The sequence below is a fragment of the Hemitrygon akajei genome, chromosome 8 (assembly GCF_048418815.1).
Source record: "Hemitrygon akajei chromosome 8, sHemAka1.3, whole genome shotgun sequence".
Lineage (NCBI taxonomy): Eukaryota > Metazoa > Chordata > Chondrichthyes > Myliobatiformes > Dasyatidae > Hemitrygon > Hemitrygon akajei.
In genome coordinates, this window is record NC_133131.1 from 125,524,900 (window position 1) to 125,545,404 (window position 20,505).

The following is a 20,505-nucleotide window of genomic DNA, read 5'->3' on the forward strand; positions in this document are numbered from 1 at the left end:
CTAGTGAATTGATGGTCCAGGTAATTCAAAATATTATGCATCATACAATCTAAGAAGGTAATGTATTTAAACATAATTTGTTATTCAGCTGCTATAGTTTGTATCTCATTGCACTACCAGAACTTAGGATAATTACACCCATAGAGCTGCTCCTTTGTCTGAGCTTTGACAGTAAAAGCATCCTATATTCTGGACCATTGGCTTAGAGTTAGGACACTCTGACTAATCAAGAGTCTATCAATCTCCGCTTTAAATATACTCAATGACTTGGCCTCCATAACCATTCGTAGTAATGAATTCCACAGATTCACCACCCTCTGGCTAAAGAAATTCCTCTTCATCCCTGTTCTAAAAGGATGGCCCTCTATTCTGAGGCTGTGCCCTCTGGTCCTTGATTCACCCACTGTAAGAAACATCCTGACAAGAAAATCTGCAGATGCTGGAAATCCAAGCAAGACAGACAAATGCTGGAAGAACTCAGCAGGCCAGGCAGCATCTACTGGAAAAAAACCGGAGAAGTTAGAGCAAGAAGGTGAGGGGAGAAAGAAGTACATAGGTGACACCAGGAGAGAGGGAGGGGTAGAGTAAAGAGCTAGGAAGTTGCTAGGTGAAAGAGATAAAGAGCTGGAGAGGGTAGAAGTCTGTGGAAGAAAGGGAAGGAGCACCAGGGGGAGGTGATAGGCAGGTAAGTTGTTCAGGTGAGAGAAGGGAACGGGAATGGGATGCCCCTGCATCCAGCATATAATTCTCTGTAACATCTGCCATCTCCAACAGGATCCTGCCACCAAATACATCTTTCCCTACCTCCGTCTTTGCACTTTCCGCAGGTGTCACTTCCTATGCAAATCCCTTGTCCATTCATCCCTCCCTACTGATCTACCTCCTGATACTTATCCTTGTAAGCAGAGCAGATGCCGTACCTGCCCCTACACCTTCTCCCTCACTTCTATTCAGGGCCCCAAACAGTTCTTCCGGGTGAGGTGACACTTCACCTGTGAGTCTGTTGGGGTCATCTACTGTGTCTGGTGCTCCCAGTGTGGCCTCCTGTATATCGGTGAGACCTGACATAGATTGGGAAACCACTTCGCTGAGCATCTATATCCTGCCAAAAAAAACAGGATCTCCCAGTGATCGCCCACTTCAATTCTACTTCCTATTCCCATTTTGACATGCCAGTCTATGGCCTCCTCTACTGCCGCAATGTTATCAATAGATATTATCAATATCTAATAAAGTGATTCTTTTCCTGGGAAGCCAGAACTGCCTAGTTTGTTATCATCAACTGGTAAGTGTAATTATTTTATTTTTCATTAATAAACATTATTTGCTTAACTCATTACTTACCAGTGGTAAGATTGAAATGCTAACAGAGTTTTGGAAATTAGGTAATTGCCATAATTTATTCTCACCACTGAAATATAACAGACATTTGTCTCCACCCCTTATACTAGAATCTGCATTTAGAATGGCATACACTGAAAAATGATTTAAGTAAATGTACTAGAATATGTTAGTAGTTGAAACTGCACCTGCTAGCAATGAAAATGAGGAATAAAATCAGATTTTAAAAACTTAGCGTAGCCTGTTAAACTATGTACAATGCGAATATCGATGTTTGTTATTAAAAATGAAAGAACAGAAGACTAGAAATGATTTTGCACTACTTTGAAATAATTCAGATATTTTGCTATGAGGTGACTATAGGTTCAAGGATTTAAAAAAGGCATTGCCCAGCTATTTAGTACATAATAAATATAAGGCACTGCAAAGCCATTTCTCCAAGAGAATTGAAGAACTGTAGCTGAAATGTCTTCATGAGTAGTTTAAAATGAAAAGGGGGTTCTGATAAGTTGCGCTCATATTTTTCATAAATGCTACAATTTCTGTTTCTTGGTCTTAACTCTTTGCAACACACGAGTTGGGAATTGTTAGATTTTGATGATTTTAGCTGTAACATTAATTTGCAAGGCAGTTTAAATGAGGATAACCATGCCATCCTTTATACCCTGTTTGATTTTACTTTTAACTAAGGTGATCAAGCAGGCATTAATTATTGGAACAAGCTATTCAATACCAATGTAGTTTCATTGGATACACAAAAGTAATACCTAATTTAATCTAATTTATAACAAAAATGCAATATGTGGTATTGAACATAGAATATCTAAAGTTGATTGAAGTTGATGAAGGACAAACTTGGTGTCATAAAGCATCAAACTACTTTCCTCTGAGGTATTTACACAAATTGTTTGCATCTCTTCAAAAATTAACTTGACAGTAGGAACAAGGAATAACTTGCTGTACTAATTCCAGTGAAGCACTCATATTATCCAATAAATTTGAACTGTGGAAAGCAATTGTTTAAAGCTTTGCAATGGCATTGGTGAAAGTATGAAAAGCTTTCCATTGTTGTTTATATCAAACTAAAACCAGTACACTGTTGAATTGTTTGTAGCATCTAAAGAGCTAACATTACCAGATTCATTGCACGAGTAAACTAAACTCTGTTTAGGCTTCTTAATTTGCTGACAGTCAACTTTTGCATAGTGAAAACGTGAGCTATTCTGCAAATAACTCCAGCAAAGCATGCTTAATCTAACTCCATTTATCTGCCTTTGAACTGTACCTGAAGAATGACTGTATAACCTATGAATCGTCAAGTTTTCTATTTGTTGTATCATACAGGAATTTGCAGGAGCCATATTTGCTTACCAGCCTTGTTGGGAAAATATGATTGAAAGTTGTAAAATTTTAAATGATACTTCGGTTTAATTTTCAAAGTTATAGGATGTCAAAGTTGATCAAGTGTTCTGTAAATGCACAGACTAACTTGGAAAACTGCAACTGCTAGAAATTCAAAACACAGACAGAAAATTCTGAAAATACAAGGAAGGTCAATCAGCTTAAAACAAAAACAAATTCCAAAGGGAGGAACCTAAAATATAATTTTCAGTTTATAATTTCTGATCATCCTTCCATTTATTTCCCAGCATTTTAGGTTTTGATTTCATTTGAGGTGAACAAATGGCTATAGGTGATTAGTGCTATTTATTGACAGCTGGTTCTATTTTGCATGGAATCCAGACAAAATGGATGAAATTCTTTCTACAAATGGAATGAAATTAAATTCATCTTTAATGGAAGAGCTTTCATTGCATGTGTTTATGTGTAATTCCTCACAAATCAATGACAAACTTGACAGGGTAATATCTGGTTCACCTCAAGCCCCTGCTGAACATTGAAATCCTTAGTATTCCATTCACCTGCCATTCTGTATTAAAATAATTTCAGGATGTATATTGTATACATTTCTCTGACATTAATTGTACCAATTGAAACTTATTGAAACCTATTGAAGTAAGCATCAGTGTATAAGTTTAAATGAAGCATTTTTATTTCTACTTATAAATTTCTTTACAAAGAAAACACTTAAAACATCACATTCAAATCCATAATTTTCCTTCTACCAATGGATCTGAACAACGAACGAACTTTTTTTAAAGAGGCAAACCCTCTACAAAAATAGAACTGAACAAGAGGCTGTAATGCTTTTCAGCATTTTAATGCTGAAATATTGATCTCAGGATGTAATTCCACCTATTCAGGAAAAATACGGCTTAGCAAGATGATTATTGTACAATGGCAGGCAGCCTTAGAGCTAAATTCAAACTGAACTACCTGAGCCACCTTTGGCTCCAAGCTTTGTTTCACAATTGAACAATTATGTTTAATCAGTACTGACTCCAATAGTTCAAGCTGGACCAAGAGTTTATATAGTTTGGTGAAATGTATTCCGCCATCACCTAGAGAAGTTTGAAAGTTAGGTGTTAGTAGATTCCCAGTTAATACTTGATTCACTGCTCTGTGTTGCAACGTCATTCACTGAATGATTTTATTACAGATTTGCAGTAATGAAGTCAAGTGCAACTGTGATCCATCCTGGGACGGCAGTGACTGCAGTAAATATGCACCAAAGGCATTATCAGGCGCAGGAGTACTAGGTTTGCCTAAATTATGTAAATATGTTCACTTTTGAATGTATGTCAATATTTCATAGTAGATAGTAATACTGTACCATTTATGGGAAGAACATTGGACCATTCAATAGAGTAATCTATCACTCTAGGAGATCATTTGGCTACCTTTAATTCTGATGTCCTCACCCAACAAAAATCAGTTGAAACTTAAATTGACATAACACCTGAAGCTGCCATTTCAGAGAATATTTTAGATTTTGACCACCCTTTGAGTCATCCTAAACTGGGCAACATTACTTTTATGTCTTCCTTGTTCTCATTTCCTCTAATACAGAAGTTAATTCCTAGTCAGTAATACTAGATATGTCATGTTGACATGACAATGTGTTTTACTTGCCTATGTGTTCCACTGTTTTCATTCCACTTCATCTCATTCCAACTTAATACCATTTAATGATAAGCCAGCCATTCAGGTACTTTTTCAGGACAATGGCTCTTTGACGTTGTTTTTTTTTAACTTAGTGTCAGTGTTTGTCTGAAGTTCTGACTTACCCTTGCCTTGCAACATTCTTTAAATTGATTGAATGGAAATTGATGTAGGAATAACACCAGCCTATTTAATGATTGGATTTGTCTTCCACAGCATTTTGCAAAAGTGTCTTTTAGGCTTTTGCCACATTGGATTTTTTTTTAGACAGTCAAAACTGAATTGTAAGCCATAGGGTGAAGTAAAGATATGGAGCTTAATAGGGCTAATTTGGAATGTGTGTCACAAAGAAGACTAACCAAGGTAAAACAAAGAAGAGAAAATCTGTGGATGCTGGAAATCCAAGCAACACACACCAAATGCTGGAGGAACTCAGCAGGTCAGGCAGCATCTATGGAAAAGAATATAAGTTGGCATTTCAGGCTAAGACCCTTCACCAGGACAGAAGAATAAAGATGAGAAGGTGGGGGAGGGGAGGAAGAAATACAAAGTAGTAGGAGATAGGTGAAACCAGGAAGAGGGGGAGGGGTGAAGTAAAGAGCTGGGAAGTCATTTGCTGAGTGAGATAAAATGCTGGAGAAGGGGGAATCTGATAGGAGAGGACAGCAGACCATGGAAGAAAGGGAAGGGGAAGGAGTACTGGAGGGAGCTGATGGGCAGGTAAGGAGATAAGGTGAGAGATGGAAATCAGGATGGGGAATGGTGAAAAGGGGGTGGAAGCCATTACCGGGAAGTTCGAGAAATCAATGTTCATGCCATCAGGTTGGAAGCTACCCAGATGGAATATAAGCTGTTGCTCATCCAATCTGAATGTGGCAGTAGAGGAGGCCATGGGCTGACGTCTCGGAATGGGAAGTACAGTTAGAATAGGTGTCACAGGAAGATAGCGCTTTTTTCTGGCAGATGGAGCGTAGGTGCTCAGTGAAGCAATCTCCCAATCTATGCTGGGTCTCACCGATATACAGGAGGCCAGACCAGGAGCACCAGATACAGTAGATGACCCCAATAGACTTACAGATGAGGGGTCTGAAAGGAATATTTGGGGCCCAGAATGGTAGAGACTGAGGGAGGTGTAGGTGCAGGTGTAGCTCTTGCAAGGATAAGTGCCAGGAAGGAGTCAGTGGGGAGGGGCAAATGGACAAGGGAGTCGCATGCAAGCAATCCCTGCGAAAAGCAGGAATTTGGGGGAGGCTGTGCTTGGTGGTGGGATCCCTTTGGAGATAGTGGAAGTTACGGAGAATTATGTGCTGGATGCAGAGGCTCGTGGGTGAGGACAATAGGAACCCCAGCCCTGGTGGTGTAGTGGGAGGATGGGGGTGCAGATAGATGTGCGTGAAATGGAAGAGATGAGGGTAAGGGCAGCGTTGATGGTGGAGGAAGGGAAGCCCCTTTCTTTGAAGAAGGAGGATATCTCCTTAATTCTTGAATGAAAAGCCGCAACATAAAACATTTTGTTTAAGCCGGGACTGAACTTTTTGGCCTTAGTAGTTAAATAGAATGGGTTAAAGGAAGAAGATTTCTTACCTAAATCACTAATTAGACATGGAACTAAGAATTAAAAATTTTAAAAATGACTTTCTTTTTTATGAATGGGCAACCAAATTGTCATGAAAGAAATTTGGAAAGATGGGGAAAAGTAATGAGACCAAGGCTTTGTTAAGAGACATACAGGAACTGTCATTGCAGGAGAGGCAAGAAAATAGTTGTTAATTCTTCTTTGTTAGATATAACAATTTAAGTAAAATAACTAGTCTTTGCTGGTTAAGACAGATAAGAAATGTTATATTTACATAATAACTTTGCTAATTGGAAGAGCAGAACCTATCAGAAAGTAATTACATTTTGCCAGAGGAAGATGACTCATTAAAACAGCTAATTAAAAAAAAATCATCAGTTATAATCCAGGATGACAAAAGGGCAATTTAATAAAACAATCTCCTGCAATTTGCATGAGAATACTTTGCATACGGTGGCCACTTCTATTAGTAATAAAGCCTACAAATGCCCACATCTAGTAAGTATTATAAATTATAATTAGTACACATGCATTTATTGTAAAGTTCTGAAAACTCGGGTCTGTTAGCTCCTCAGAACGAATTTTCTACAAATGCTGAGGTACTTTGGACCACTTAATTGTGAGACTAATGGGGATTTCATCAGTAAAAATGTGACAGCAACTTCAGGTAAATGCAGACTCAGAATTAAAACCATGTCCAAAAGTTAATAACCTCAGAATGGCAACTCAGTGGCTGATTAAATGGTGTGACAGTGCAATAGTTCTTTAATGATGTGATTTATTGAAAACTGACACTGAAAAGCAACTGTATATTTCATTTTTGTAAAGTGAGGAAATATTAAAGTGCAAAATTCTAAATTAAAAGAGCCACTTTTCATTCTTAATTGTCCTCATTTCATTTCCGTACTTTATGTGAAGTTCATTTCACCAACTTTAACTTACACCTTGTTCTGTTTATTTCCCAAACCTTCAGTCTAATTTTTGAAAGTTATTTGACCTGTCTGTTCAGGTTGACAATTCCTTGTAGCCTTCATGACCCAGTTATTGACTCATAATTTATGCTAACTTTTATGCTATTGTCATGATAATTGAATGGGCAAGATAATGGCAGATACCATTAAAAAATCAGCAGGGTAATGGGAGAAAATATAATAATAATAATAATAATAATAATAATAATTGTATTTTAGAGCTGTTTCATCAGGCTTGGATTGCAGTCAAATTGTTTTAACCTGCTCTGAAATTCTACAAAATCTGTGTTAAAATTACGTGACAAATATAATATAATATATAAATATAATAGTCAATGATGCCAAAGGCTGTTTTGGTATTTGATGTGATATTAACTCTAACATGTCGTTCTGATTATTCTTTTGATTTGTAAGTTTGGTTTAAGTTGATTATTTACTAATAATATAATTATTTTGAAAATTTTGAAATCAACATTTTAAATTTTATTAACAATTCATTTCAAAGATGCTTCTTGCTTTTTAATTTTGGGGGGAGGTTGGGTAATTCTACCAGCTGCCACAATTTGAAGATGTGCTTACTTTACCAAATCATTTAATGGTTTTATTGTTTTTTTTCCTCTTTATTTTGAGTTGTTATATTTTTTTGTCATGGATTCTGAACTTTTTAAAATAGTTTTATGTTCATTGAACATGGCCTTCTTATTTCTTGTGAACCCTGAGGATCCAAACCATGCAAACTTTTTGTGTCCTTTTAAAGTATATGTCTGTAGGTATTATCAATTGCTAAGAAATTTATAATTGGAAGTGTTTCGAATCATAAGATATCCCATATGTACCTCTGTGCCTATATAACCCACCTTAAACTAGATCAATACTAACAATGTTATACATTCAAAAATAATGCTAATTCATTCACAGAAATCAACATTTTGTTACAGGGAAAAAAAGCAATCCAACTTCAAAAATTGAAATTTATGTGATCCTAAGTTGTGTCTTATATCATTAAAAGACAGAAGTTAATTGGTCAACATGTTAAACTTTTTAATTAATAAATAGTCACATTTTACTTTTTAATAGCAAAGAAAATTAATTAGGAAACACACAAGAGATTAAGTAGTGTGTATTCCACTGATAAACTGGAAACAGAAATAAATGAAACTAATTGAAGTGCATTAATCCAAAGAAATTCAAAGGGAGTTCTCACTGATCTATCACTGGAATTCTGGTGCATGATAATGAGAAATGGCTAGAGCAGATGATGGTGTAAAAATCTTTGAGATGAAGTAAAGCATTACAAGGCATATTAAAAAAAAGATATAAGTGGTCATTTACAGTTTTCTCCAGGAGATTAATTTGTTGTGTCCCTCTCCCATTCTTTCAGGATCAGTTCGAACCAATATTATTATAGGTACCATTGCAGGAACCATCCTGATGGCAGCCCTTGTCTTGGCAGTTGCAGCATGGTTTTACAAGTGAGTATAGAAATTTATCTTTTCTGATACTATGCGACTTCCTTGAGCTTATTTCCAGAATAGCTTGAAACCATGTTTGAAGCAAATGTTACAGTTTAATGTGTGCTAGAATCTGTTCTCTTACAAAGTGCTGGTGTCACACTAATTTGCCAAATTTGACCAACATAAAACGGAATTTGGATAGAAATTGAGAGCCAGTTTTGTGGGTCTGTGGCGAACTCTTACACACCTCCCATGCTGCCATCCTTATTAATACAAAATAGATGATGGGTGAAAATTCCTGTCAGCTGCTGAAGACCAGAAAATTACCTAATTTTCAGAAAAGGAACAGGAGCAGGACATACAGGCTTTTCCTGTGCCTCATTGTGATCCTGGCAGATCAGCACGTGCATGTCAGCTGAGCCACATGGACAAATCCCACTCTCTTCTTCTTGCTCCACATACCCCTTTAATATTTTCCCCCAAACAGCTGATGTTCTGATAAATAATTTAGACTCTCAGCCTCAGCAAGGTCATGTCACTGAACATCACATGTTTTAATCATTCTGGCCAATTCTTTTGTTTATTTTCAAATGTCACCAACAAAATGTCCATTGTAAGTCATCAGTTGCCCTCAATCTCAATGTAATTCCTCATAACATTCAGGATATTTTTAACCTCCAGGAAGACAAATAAATCTCAAATATCCTTTCATAATGATAACTCTGGTAACATATTTGCTGAGTGTCATATCTACACAATGTAAACTAAAATACTGCAGATACAGGAAATCTGAAATAAAACACTAAGTGCTGTTATTATTTCATCAGGTCAAGCAACATCCATGGAGAATAAAATAGGGCTAATGTTTTAGATTGGTCACACATTATCAGAAGTCTGATGAATATTATCTTTCTCCACAAATGCTTCAACCTGCAGAGCATTCCCAAAAGTTTCTGTACCTTAACAGCAGTCTAACCCAGGTCTATTATGAATTCAACATTAATCGAATGGCGATGCTTTTATATGGCATTTTGAATTCAGCAAAAGTCCCAAGATTCCTAGTTTGCATATTTTCTGACTTTATTGGATAAAATAGATACAATTAGTCTGTTTTTCAGTGGAAATAAAATCAAAGGAAGCTGAATAGGACACCAACTTGCTATGACCTATTTTATTATGCAATACTAAACCTGTCTTCACTTTTTTTTCCATATTATTTGCTTTTTGTCCATCTTTAGAAAAAATATAATGAGCATTTCCCGATTTGACTAAACACTAATAATAATCATAGTGATCTTTGAAGATGATAGAGACTGCAGCTGCTGGCATCTTGAGCAAGAAGTTCACTGCTGGAGGAACTCAGCACCTCATGCAGAATCTTTGGAGGGAAATAGACAAGCAACTTCCATTTCAGACTCTTCGTCTGGACTGACAGAAGAAATACAGAGTCCGCAGATGCTGCCTGACCTACTGAGTTCTTCCAGCCATTAGGATTTTTTTTTGCTCCATATTGATCTCTGGGTCATGCTGTATATCATACTTAGAGGAGCCATAATGTGCCAGTGATGAAAGGCTGAATGTTGAGTCAATAGAATAGCACTTCCTTCTGGGTGCCAACAAGTATTGCCATCGATGAGTCTATCTAGGTCAGTACTCATTATTCATTATGTTCTTGATGTTTTATGTGGGTAGAGAAGTAACTGGACTAGCAGACACAGATCTGTCCCATTGTTCCTGGGACGTGAGTTTGAATCCTGCTCCAGGTCTTGGGAAGTTAAATTCAGCAGCAGTGAAGGATAAGCAATATATCCCAATATTCACATGAACAATTAAATTAAAAATAAGTTGTTTACAAGTGAGTTAATTGCTCACTGTTGTAACATTTCCTCACAAAGCTGCTAGTCTTTCATATGATAGGAACAATTAAGAGTTTGGTCAATCATGGCCTCAGCACACTCCTTCAGCCATTGCAAAGATACTAATGTTGGTGGCACTTGGGAACAAAAGTCTCCCTGGCATGGGCTGGTTCATTTTCAGAAGAATTGTAACTAGATCTTAATATGGAAATCAGCAGTAAATCTGATCTTATGATGAAGGCTGTTGATTGGTAAAACGTGTAGATTATCGAGTCAGAGGAGGCTTCCCTGAAAAATTCCACCAGCAATTTTCTGCAAGTACACTGGTTGACCTCTGAAAACCACAGTTTTTCTCCAAAAGGAAAGATGTTTCCAATCTTGGGAGAGCTTTCCCTTTAATCTTTACTAAGCTCACTTCTGCTAGGACTCCCTCCTAACATACTCAGTAGTCTGCAGCCTTGGAGCCGCTGACTGTCAGTTTCCAAATGGTGCTTGGGTCTTATTTTCCTGGCTAGGTTAAAACTACAATGAGGTTCTGGTAAAGTCTGAATCAAGTAGATAATTGATGAATAAGTATTGCTTCATAATACAATAAATTCCATTTGCTAATCTTTTAGAAATGATTAAGAGGCAGCAGCCAGCTCAGAACTACTTGTATTTAATGTCTGGGGATGTAAGGGAAGTTTTCTTTGTATACTGGTAGCTCAGTAGCATTTATTGAATTTCGTGATCATTTTCATTTCTTCTGCTATGGCTGATTATTTGGAAGCTTCTTACAGGATTACAACTGATTCTTTAAAAGAAATAAGTAACTTGAAACAAATAAATGTAAAAGTGAAGCAAAAATTGGTGCATTAAAGTGCAACTGTGAAAGCATTAACTGCCCTCAATTTTCCTTTGCTTTACTGGGTCAGAATAGAACATGATTTTGCTCATTATATCGCTCAGATCCTAGTCTTTGCCTAAACTTAAAGGTCAATGTTAACTCGTGGCTGCCTTGGTCACTTTTTACTTTGAAAAGTACTTAGATGTTTACTGGGTGACTATACTAGTCCACAAAGACGGTGAATTCACTGCACACAACCTCAGAACACAATGCAGTACACAAGCGGATAGATAGATCATTCAGCGTGTGATGCCGTGCCGATCTTCATGCCAATTTATACTAAATGTCATCCTCCTCCTGCGTAAGATCCACATCTCTCTTTTCCCTTCATATTCATGGATCTATCTCAAAGCTGCACCAAAATGCCTGTTTCCACTACCACCTCTCATAACCTATTCCAGGCACCTACTCTGCAGTAAAAACAACTTGCCCCTTTGAGTTTACTGCATCTAATCTTAAAATTATGTCCCTTGGTCTTCTCTGGGGAACAGGTTCTGACAGTATACCCTATCTACAGTATGCCTCTCATAATTTTAAGAACCCCTTTCAGATCTCCCCTCAGCCTCCATTGCCCCAGGGAGAACAACCCAAGTTTTGTTCAAACTTTCCTTGTAGCTCATGCCTGCAAATCCACTCAGCATTATGGTAAACCTCTTCTGCACCCTTGCCACAGTTACTGCATCCTTTCGGCAGTGGGGTGATCAGACCTGCACACAACACTCCAAGTGCAGTCTCACTGAAGCTTCATATGGCTGTGCAATGACTTCCTTCCTCTTGTATTCAACAAATGAAGGCCAGCATGCCATGTGCCTTCTGCACCACTTTATCTCAGTGAACTATGGAGCTGGGCAGCAAGATCACACTCTACGTCAATGCTATTAGGGGTCTACCATTAACTGTATTCTTCTTCCTTTCATTTTACCTCTCAAGGGGCATCTCTTCACACCTGCCCTGGTTATACTCCATTTCTCTGCCCATATCTGTAACTGGTCTATATTTCACTGTATTCTTTGATGGTCCTTTACACTGTCCACAGCTTAGTGTCATCTGCGAAGTTGCTAATCCACCTTGTTGGGCTTGAAATTCTGCCCTGTGTTCGTTTAGGAAGAGAGACAACCAACACCGGAATATTACAAAACTTGGGTTTATTGCAGAATTCGTAACTGGCACAGCGAATCGACAGAGTCGCTGGAGAAGGCGCGTTCCGACTTCCCCTTACAATCTGCTCTTATTTATATCCCTTTTCCCCCCAGCACAACCCCCCGCTACATATTAGGCAATATCGGGCACTTGTGTCCATCTTATTGGCCCGACGCCATACACTCATGAGTTACCTGTTTCTTTTGTTTACTGAATCGCGTGACACTGGTAGTTTCGGTGTAGCGGAATCCCCAGTTTCGCTTCCCCCCTCCCTCGCATTACGTGAGCCACTCCTGACCTGTAATGGCAGTCTCGAATTAATCCTAACATTAACCCTAACACTCCCTCCCTTGGCCTCCCAAAGGCCACATCCCTTACAAGCTTTTCCGCGGCTGTCGGGATCAGGCAGGGAGGTGAGCGTCCCCCGGCACTCTTTGGCGCGTCCTCCCTATTTGCTTATCCTGATTTGTCCGACCTAGGGTCACAAAATATGGGTAGGGGTTCCCTAAACATCCGCAATTTTTACAAGTAGCATGCAACATTTCAGAAAACTTATTCAAGAACAAATTCACAATCCCCCCCTTGCCATGGTCCATTTCAGTCCGTGTCCTCCCATAGCGCGTCCGCTTTCCGGGAGAGCCGTGTCCTCCCCTTCCACCGGGAACAAGGGTGCCTGGTACGCCGGTGGAGGTCCATCCTTTCCGGTCAAGACTCGATCTATAGTCCCGCAACAACAACCACACGTAATAAAGATAGCAATTGAAATAGACAGTCCTAGAGCCGACTGTCCCAGAAACGCTCCCCACTTACCAAAGGTCTTATTTGGCCAGTAGAAAATGATGCCAGTTATTGTCCCTCCCCACTAAGCTTCTCCTGGCACATACCCCTGCAAGCGACAGATATGTTACCCTTGCCCATTTACCTCTATTCAGGGTACCAAACAATCCTTCCAGGTGAGTCGACACTTCACCTGCAAATCTGTTGTATAAGGTGCTCCAATGCAGCCTCCTCTACATTGGTGAGATCCGACGTAACTTTGAGGACTGCTTTGTTGAGCACCTCTGTTCCATCCACCAAAATGACCAGTCATTTTAATTCCTCGCCCCATTCCTGTTCACTTTCACTGTGCAGGAGCAACACCTCAACATTCCATCTAGGTAGCCTCCAACCTGATGGCATGCACATTGATTTCTCCTTTCAGTACAAAAAAAAAATCACCTTCCCCTGCTCTCTTCTATCCCCCACTCTGGCCTCTTACCACTTCTCCTCACCTGCCTATCACTTCCCCTGGTGCCCTACCTTCTTCCCATTCTCTTATGGTCCACTCTCCTCTCCTATCAGATTTCCTTTTCTCAAGCCCTTTACCTTTCCCACCCACAGTTTCACCTATCACCTTCTAGCTGGTCCTCCTTCCCCTTCCCCCACTCTCTTTATCTGGCTCCTTACCCCTTCCTTTCCAGTCCTGATGAAGGGCCTTGGTCTGAAAAAAAATCAACTGTTTATTCATTTCCAAAGATGCTGCCTGACCTGCAAAGTTCCTCCAGCATTTTGTGTCTGTTGTTCTGGACTTCCAGCATCTGTAGAATTTCTTGTTATAGAAAATGCATCAAGGCTTGAATATTCATGCTTAAGATTTGTTGGAAATTAACATAATTTTCACTCAAGTCCTATTCAATGACCATTTCCAATGACAGTCTAAGCATCTCCCTTTGACATTCAATAGAATTACTACCAACATTCTGGGGGCCACCACAAACCAGGAAACTGGACAACTGCATCCTGCCATACTTAACTACTTAAAGCCTTGCCACTAAGGTACAAGTCAGGAGCATGAAGGCAACTCCAAGTCTGCCAGGATAAATGTACTTGTAGCAAAAATCTCAGAAGAGGAATATAGCCTGCTTGGGTGGCAGTTAGTACTAAATATTAAATATTCGCTGCTTCTGCCATCCAGGCAATGCAGTTATAGCATGTATCCTTTCCAAACTACATTGTACAAGCTTGCCAAATCTTTCAAACCAGTGACATATATAATGTAGGCTAGCAGAAATGAGAAGCACCAGAAGTCCTGAATTGGTAATACTGTACTTCGATTCAACATTTCTGCCGGGTCATACTTTTCGAAGTCCATACTTAATGGTGCATTGGGAACACTTCAATTATACAAAGTAAAACAACCCAAAAAATTTTTTATCTAACACTATCGGAGTAATTTCAATGATATTCATACACCACAAAAGTAGTATAAAATATTGCTGGAGTCGTCGGGGTCACCAAATGTTGGGCTTGAAATTCTGCCCTGTGTTCGTTTAGGAAGAGAGACAACCAACACCGGAATATTAGAAAACTTGGGTTTATTGCAGAATTCGTAACTGGCACAGCGAATCGACGGAGTCGCTGGAGAAGGCGCGTTCCGACTTCCCCTTACAATCTGCTCTTATTTATATCCCTTTTCCCCCCAGCACAACCCCCCGCTACATATTAGGTAATATCGGGCACTTGTGTCCATCTTATTGGCCCGACGCCATACACTCACGAGTTACCTGTTTCTTTTGTTTACTGAATCGCGTGACACTGGTAGTTTCGGTGTAGCGGAATCCCCAGTTTCGCTTCCCCCCTCCCTCGCATTACGTGAGCCACTCCTGACCTGTAATGGCAGTCTCGAATTAACCCTAACATTAACCCTAACAACCTGATGCCGCAACCCCTCCTTTCAAGGCCTCTCTATAAGTCATGTTCTCAGTGTTATTTATTATTTGCAGAGTTTGACTTATGCACATTGCTTGTTTGTCGGCATTTGTGTGTAGTTTTTCATTCAATTGTGGTGGGGGAGACATAAGAAAATAAAATACTCAGTGTGTGCTAATTTACCCCAAAGCATACATGAAATTGCTTTGCTCTAGATTAAAATGATTTTCAACAGGTTAACACCTCTGGTTTGAAGTTGTCTGAATGAAAACAGATGTTTTATTCTTAACAAAATGCTTCAGGATTTGTGTAGCGGAGTGAAGATATGAAAATCTCAGAGAGACAGCAGGCTGCAACGTAGGATATTTATTCCAAAACTGATTAATAAGAAAGACTTTAATTTGTTTGTTTGGGATGTGGACATTGTGAGTATGTTGACATTTATTCTCCTACACTACTTGGCTTCAGAATTATGACTCTGACCCCAGAGTTATTGCTTCCTGGGCCATTTTTGATTGTAGTTAAAGGTCAACTTAACTGAAGTGCCTCATCAAGTGTAGGCTAAAATATATCTCCCTGAAGGGCATTAATGAAGCAGATTGGGTTTTATGATAATTCAGTAGTTTTATGTTTATGATTCCTCATGCCAGCTATTTATTCCAGATTTATTTAATTATTTACATTTAAATTCTCCTGCTGTTGTCATGGGGATTCCAGTTGCCTAGATCAATAGTCCAGGCCTTTTTATTCTAATACAGTAACTGAACCACAATGTAATATGCTGGTAATATATGAATTCCTTGTGCTAATGCTTATTCATTAAGAAATGCAGTTATTAGCATTGTAGTTTATAAACAATTTCCTTGTCATGAACACAGCTTGACTTGCTGTTTTATTACTTCTCCCTCTGCTTCATTTTTTGAAAGAAGCTACCAAGAAAGAAGGTATGTGATTTCATTTCAGGACTCTATAAAGTATGTATTTCCTTTAAGAATTAACTCTATTTTACTGTAATCTTTAATTCTGACAGGTAATTAATGATTAATCGGTGGACATACCATCCCATTACATACTCAATTTACACCATTGCCTTCTCCTCCTTCACCTTCATCTTCTTCTTTCCGTACAGCAAATGGAAAAACAGAGAGCTGGGAGTGCCAACCTCTTTTGGCACTGCTCCCTAAGGGAGTTATTCACCTGTGTGCCACGGGCAGCCTAGTTAGTTTTCCCTATGCTTTAAAATTCAGGGCTCCATGCTGTGTACATTCCACTTAACAGAACAGGCAGGAACCAACACAACTGCCTGGATGACAAACTGATACATCTGAGTGCCAACTAAGGCTAGAATTGGTGGGAGCCTAACATTTCTTGTGAATGATTGGGCTGACCAGCTTCAAGTTCAACATGACAGATACCAATGGCTGCTTAATTTTTTTATCCTTGTCACACTACTAATTAAGTTTACAACTTTATCTTTACAGTCTTCATTTCCTACATGGTGTGCTTTGATCTATGTTGCTTGTGATACCATACAGCATAACATCAACTAAATTTGAATTCTGAACACAATCATTTGATGATATGTTATGACGTATGGTAGTTCTAGATGTACTTGTTCTGGGTTTGATGGCTCTTCTTTCCTACCTTCTCACTGTTTGTAGGCAAATGCCACAAGGAGACTATGTCAAAAAGCCCGGGGAAGCTGACTCTTTCTATAGTGACATACCTCCTGGAGTCAGCTCAAACTATTCAGCATCTAGTTCTAAGAAAAGGTCTGCATTTCTCTTTCAACCTACTCTTTTACAAGCAACAGGAAGATTGAGTTAATTACATAGCAAATAAAGTAAAGCTCACATTATATAAAAGCTTGAGCTTCATACCATTTTAAACCCAATTTCCTCCTGTGTGTGTTTGGGGTGCTAATGCAAAAACTGGCTTTGTATCCAGTTCTGAATTTTAACTAACCCAGGCACCAAACAAAAACCTGCATGTAGCTTAAGAGCAGGTGGAGAAGGAAGGGGTGAACATATAACACGACAAAATGATGGTCAAACAATGCTGAGATGAAACCCAATGATGGTCATAAAGGTTTTAGTTCATCAGTACTCCTCAGTTTACACTGGGCCAGATTCAAGCAGTTCACTTCCTCACTTCCCTCCTTTCCAAAGTTTGCTGCCTTCACTCTGTGGACAGGAGATACTTCCAAAAGACTTTAATTCACACGGAATTTTACCTACAGTGTCTGTTTTCTGACAATGCAGTGTAGAGGTTTCAGAGATGTAATGAAAAAGATCTCAAACTGCAATAGAATCAGCTGGATATCAAAGAGAAAGAGAAGTAGGTAACTCAGAATTTAGAAAGAATAGAGAAAGCATGCATCCTGAAGAGGAAATACAAACAGAGGAACAGTAAGTACTTGGCCGCGGCTGCCTCTGTTGTATTGTTTCTTTTAGAATTTTGCTTGTTTTAACTTCCAACGTTCAGTATCCTGGCATTGTATTCACTGAAGACATATAAAATTCTTCAGATAATTTTATGCATTTGATTATCCTGATCACCTCTTAGGGGCACCCAATTGGTTCTCTAGGTACCAGTCACCAGTTGATTCACACTCCATGACTTAAGCTTATCTACCCAAGAAGGTATCTGGACTGATAGGATGGCCCATTTCCTCCTATCTTGGAAACTGGATTTAGGTCAGCTGCTGTCCATTCCTGAGAAAAATATATGGAAAATTGGGAGGATGGCAGTGTTGAGAGCCTTCAAAGTAATTTACCAAAAGGTGGAAAAGCTTGTAATGCCATGCACAGATACCCTGGGAGAGCTGTTGTGCATCAGTTCCTCCCGGTACTGGCCCTAATGCCATGAATAGCGTCTAAGATGGCCACTTGTATTCAAAGCAAAATTAGCACTTACAAACAATAATACAGAGCACACAAGGGGAAATTGTGAATGTGCATAGTGCTGCACGAATTTGCACATATCCAAACGAGGCCACTTCCTTGCTTGTGAATAAGCTACAGTGTAATGAGCTGCATGCACCAAGGTAAGCACACAGGGGTCCTCACTCCAAAGGCTACTGCTTCAGCTAAACTATGCAAATTTCCTCATTTAAAGTTAATGGCTGTAATATACTGAAACAGAGCAACGTCTCTGTTTTAGCATCCAAATAGAACAACTTTGAAATGCCAGAGAACAAATAAACACATTATTCTGTCATTTTCTTGTAGGGTGAAATTGGGGAATTATCTTGCACATATTATTAATATTTCAGGTCAAATGGACTCTCGCATTCTTGGAGTGAACGGATTCCAGATGAAAAACATATTCCAGATGTCTGTGAAAATGGCAGACCACGCAGTAACTCCTGGCAGGGTTAGTTTATTGTATATATGGGGATAATTTAATATAATCGATTAAGGAACAAAGTAAGTACCTAAAGGGGCAGTTTTCCAAAGAGGACCACCAATATTATTATTCACTGAATAATAATGAACAAGCAATACAATTTGGTAGTTTTCTTCTGAAATTTCCCCTTTCATCTTCAAGCAAACAGAATAGTTCATATCAATGAGAGATTAAAATAATGTATTAAAATCTTATCTGATGAACAGGTGCACCTAGTTAGCACCACATGAAAGTGTCAAACTAGTTTATAATCACCAGTGCTCTGGGCATTGTATATGAGCATTTAGAGCCCAGGGCATAATTATACTCTGGCTTTAACTATTAGTTTAGAATCTTTTATGTTGAAAATGTTTAGCATTACTGCTACTGATCTGTGTTGTGTTGTGTATATATAAACTACACACACACACACACACACACACACACACACACACACACACACACACACACACACACACACACACACACACACACACACACACACACACACACACACACTGTATGTGCGTTACCATTTGCTTTTAGCTTACATTTGGGTATGGCAGGGAATTTAGACAAAATACGGTAGGAAAAGGATTGGTTGCAAAATGATCATGTTTTATTATTTATCTTACTGGATGTACCTTATTCAAATTTGTTTTATTGCTAGTATGACTACTGGGGGGAAAATGAACCTTAATTTATGTAAAATATTTTGTGACTTCAGGACATTTCAAACCAGTTTACAATAAAAAAAATATGTTGACCAAAATACAGGGGAAAACCCACCCCAACCGTTTTTGAAATTGAAGCAAGGGAACTTCTGCTGTTCACCTGTGAAGGGGGCACTGCCAAAGTTTACACTTCATCTAAGCACCTCTGCTGGTGCAGCACACTCGGTACAACTTCAGGTGAATCTAAATTTTAGGTTCAGGTCTCAGGAGTGCACCTCAGGAGTTGTACCTCAGAGGCAGGACTACAACTACTGAACCAAGTTTGTCACACTATGCAAGGCTCTAGGCCCATGATGGTTTTCTTGAATAGAAACATAGAAAACCTACAGCACAATACAGGCCCTTCAGCCCATAAAGTTGGGCCGAACATGCCCCTACTTTAGAAATTACTAGGGCTACCCAGAGCCTTCATGTACCTACCAGGCTCCATGTACCTATCCAAAACTCTCTTAAAAGACCCTATCATATCTGCCTCCACCACTGTTGCAGGCAGCCCATTCTGTGCACTCACCACTCTCTGCGCTTAAAAAAAACTTACCCCTGACATCTCCTCTGTACCTACTCCCCAGCATCTTAAAACTGTGTCCTCTTGTGGCAACCATTTCAGCCCTGGGAAAAGCCTCTGACTATCCACACGATCAATGCCTCTCATCATTTTATACACCTCTGTCAAGTCACCTCTCATCCTCCGTTGCTCCAAGGTGAAAAGGTTCACTCAACCTGTTTTCATAAGGCATGCTCCCCAATCCAGGCAACATCCTTGTAAACCTCCTCTGCACCCTTTCTATGGTTTCCACATCCTTCCTGTAGTGAGGCGACCAGAACTGAGCACAGTACTCCAAGTGGGGTCTGACCAGGGTCCTATATAGCGGCAACATTTCCTCTGGAGTCCTAAACTCAATCCCACGATTGATGAAGGCCAATACACCGTATGCCTTCTTAACCACAGAGTCAACCTGCACAGCTGCTTTGAACGTCCTATGGCTTTGGACCCCAAGATCCCTCTGATCCCAAGATCACATTGCCAAGAGTCTTACCATTAATATTATATTCTGCCATCATATTTGACCTATCAAAATGAACCACTTCAGACTTCTCTGGGTTGAACTCCATCTGCCACTTCTCAGCCCAGTTTTGCATCTTATCAATGTCCTGCTGTAACCTCTGACAGCCCTCCACACTATCCACAACACCCATCAACCTTTGTGTCATCAGCAAATTTACTAAGCCATCCCTCCACTTCCTCATCCAGGTCATTTATAAAAATCACGAAGAGTAGGGGTCCCAGAACAGATCCCTGAGGCACACCACTTGTCACTGACCTCCATGCAGAATAGGACCCATCTACAACCACTCTTTGCCTTCTGTAGGCAAGCCAGTTCTGGATCCACAAAGCAATGTCCCTTTGG

At 39.4% G+C, this 20,505-nt stretch overlaps 1 protein-coding gene across 9 annotated transcripts in view; it reads left to right on the forward strand.

Annotated features, from left to right (window-relative positions):
* The window catches only part of adam22 (ADAM metallopeptidase domain 22), a 309,560-nt gene that overhangs the window by 259,313 nt on the left and 29,742 nt on the right, over nucleotides 1-20,505 (forward strand). For 3 of the 9 annotated variants that reach the window (XM_073054560.1, XM_073054562.1, XM_073054569.1), the window contains 5 exons: nucleotides 3,902-4,001; nucleotides 8,333-8,423; nucleotides 15,902-15,919; nucleotides 16,637-16,747; nucleotides 18,250-18,350. In XM_073054560.1, the coding sequence (XP_072910661.1) occupies nucleotides 3,902-4,001; nucleotides 8,333-8,423; nucleotides 15,902-15,919; nucleotides 16,637-16,747; nucleotides 18,250-18,350 (421 nt within the window). The remainder of the gene's footprint in view (nucleotides 1-3,901; nucleotides 4,002-8,332; nucleotides 8,424-15,901; nucleotides 15,920-16,636; nucleotides 16,748-18,249; nucleotides 18,351-20,505) is intronic. The other 6 variants (XM_073054564.1, XM_073054567.1, XM_073054566.1 and 3 more) reach the window with 4 other exon arrangements.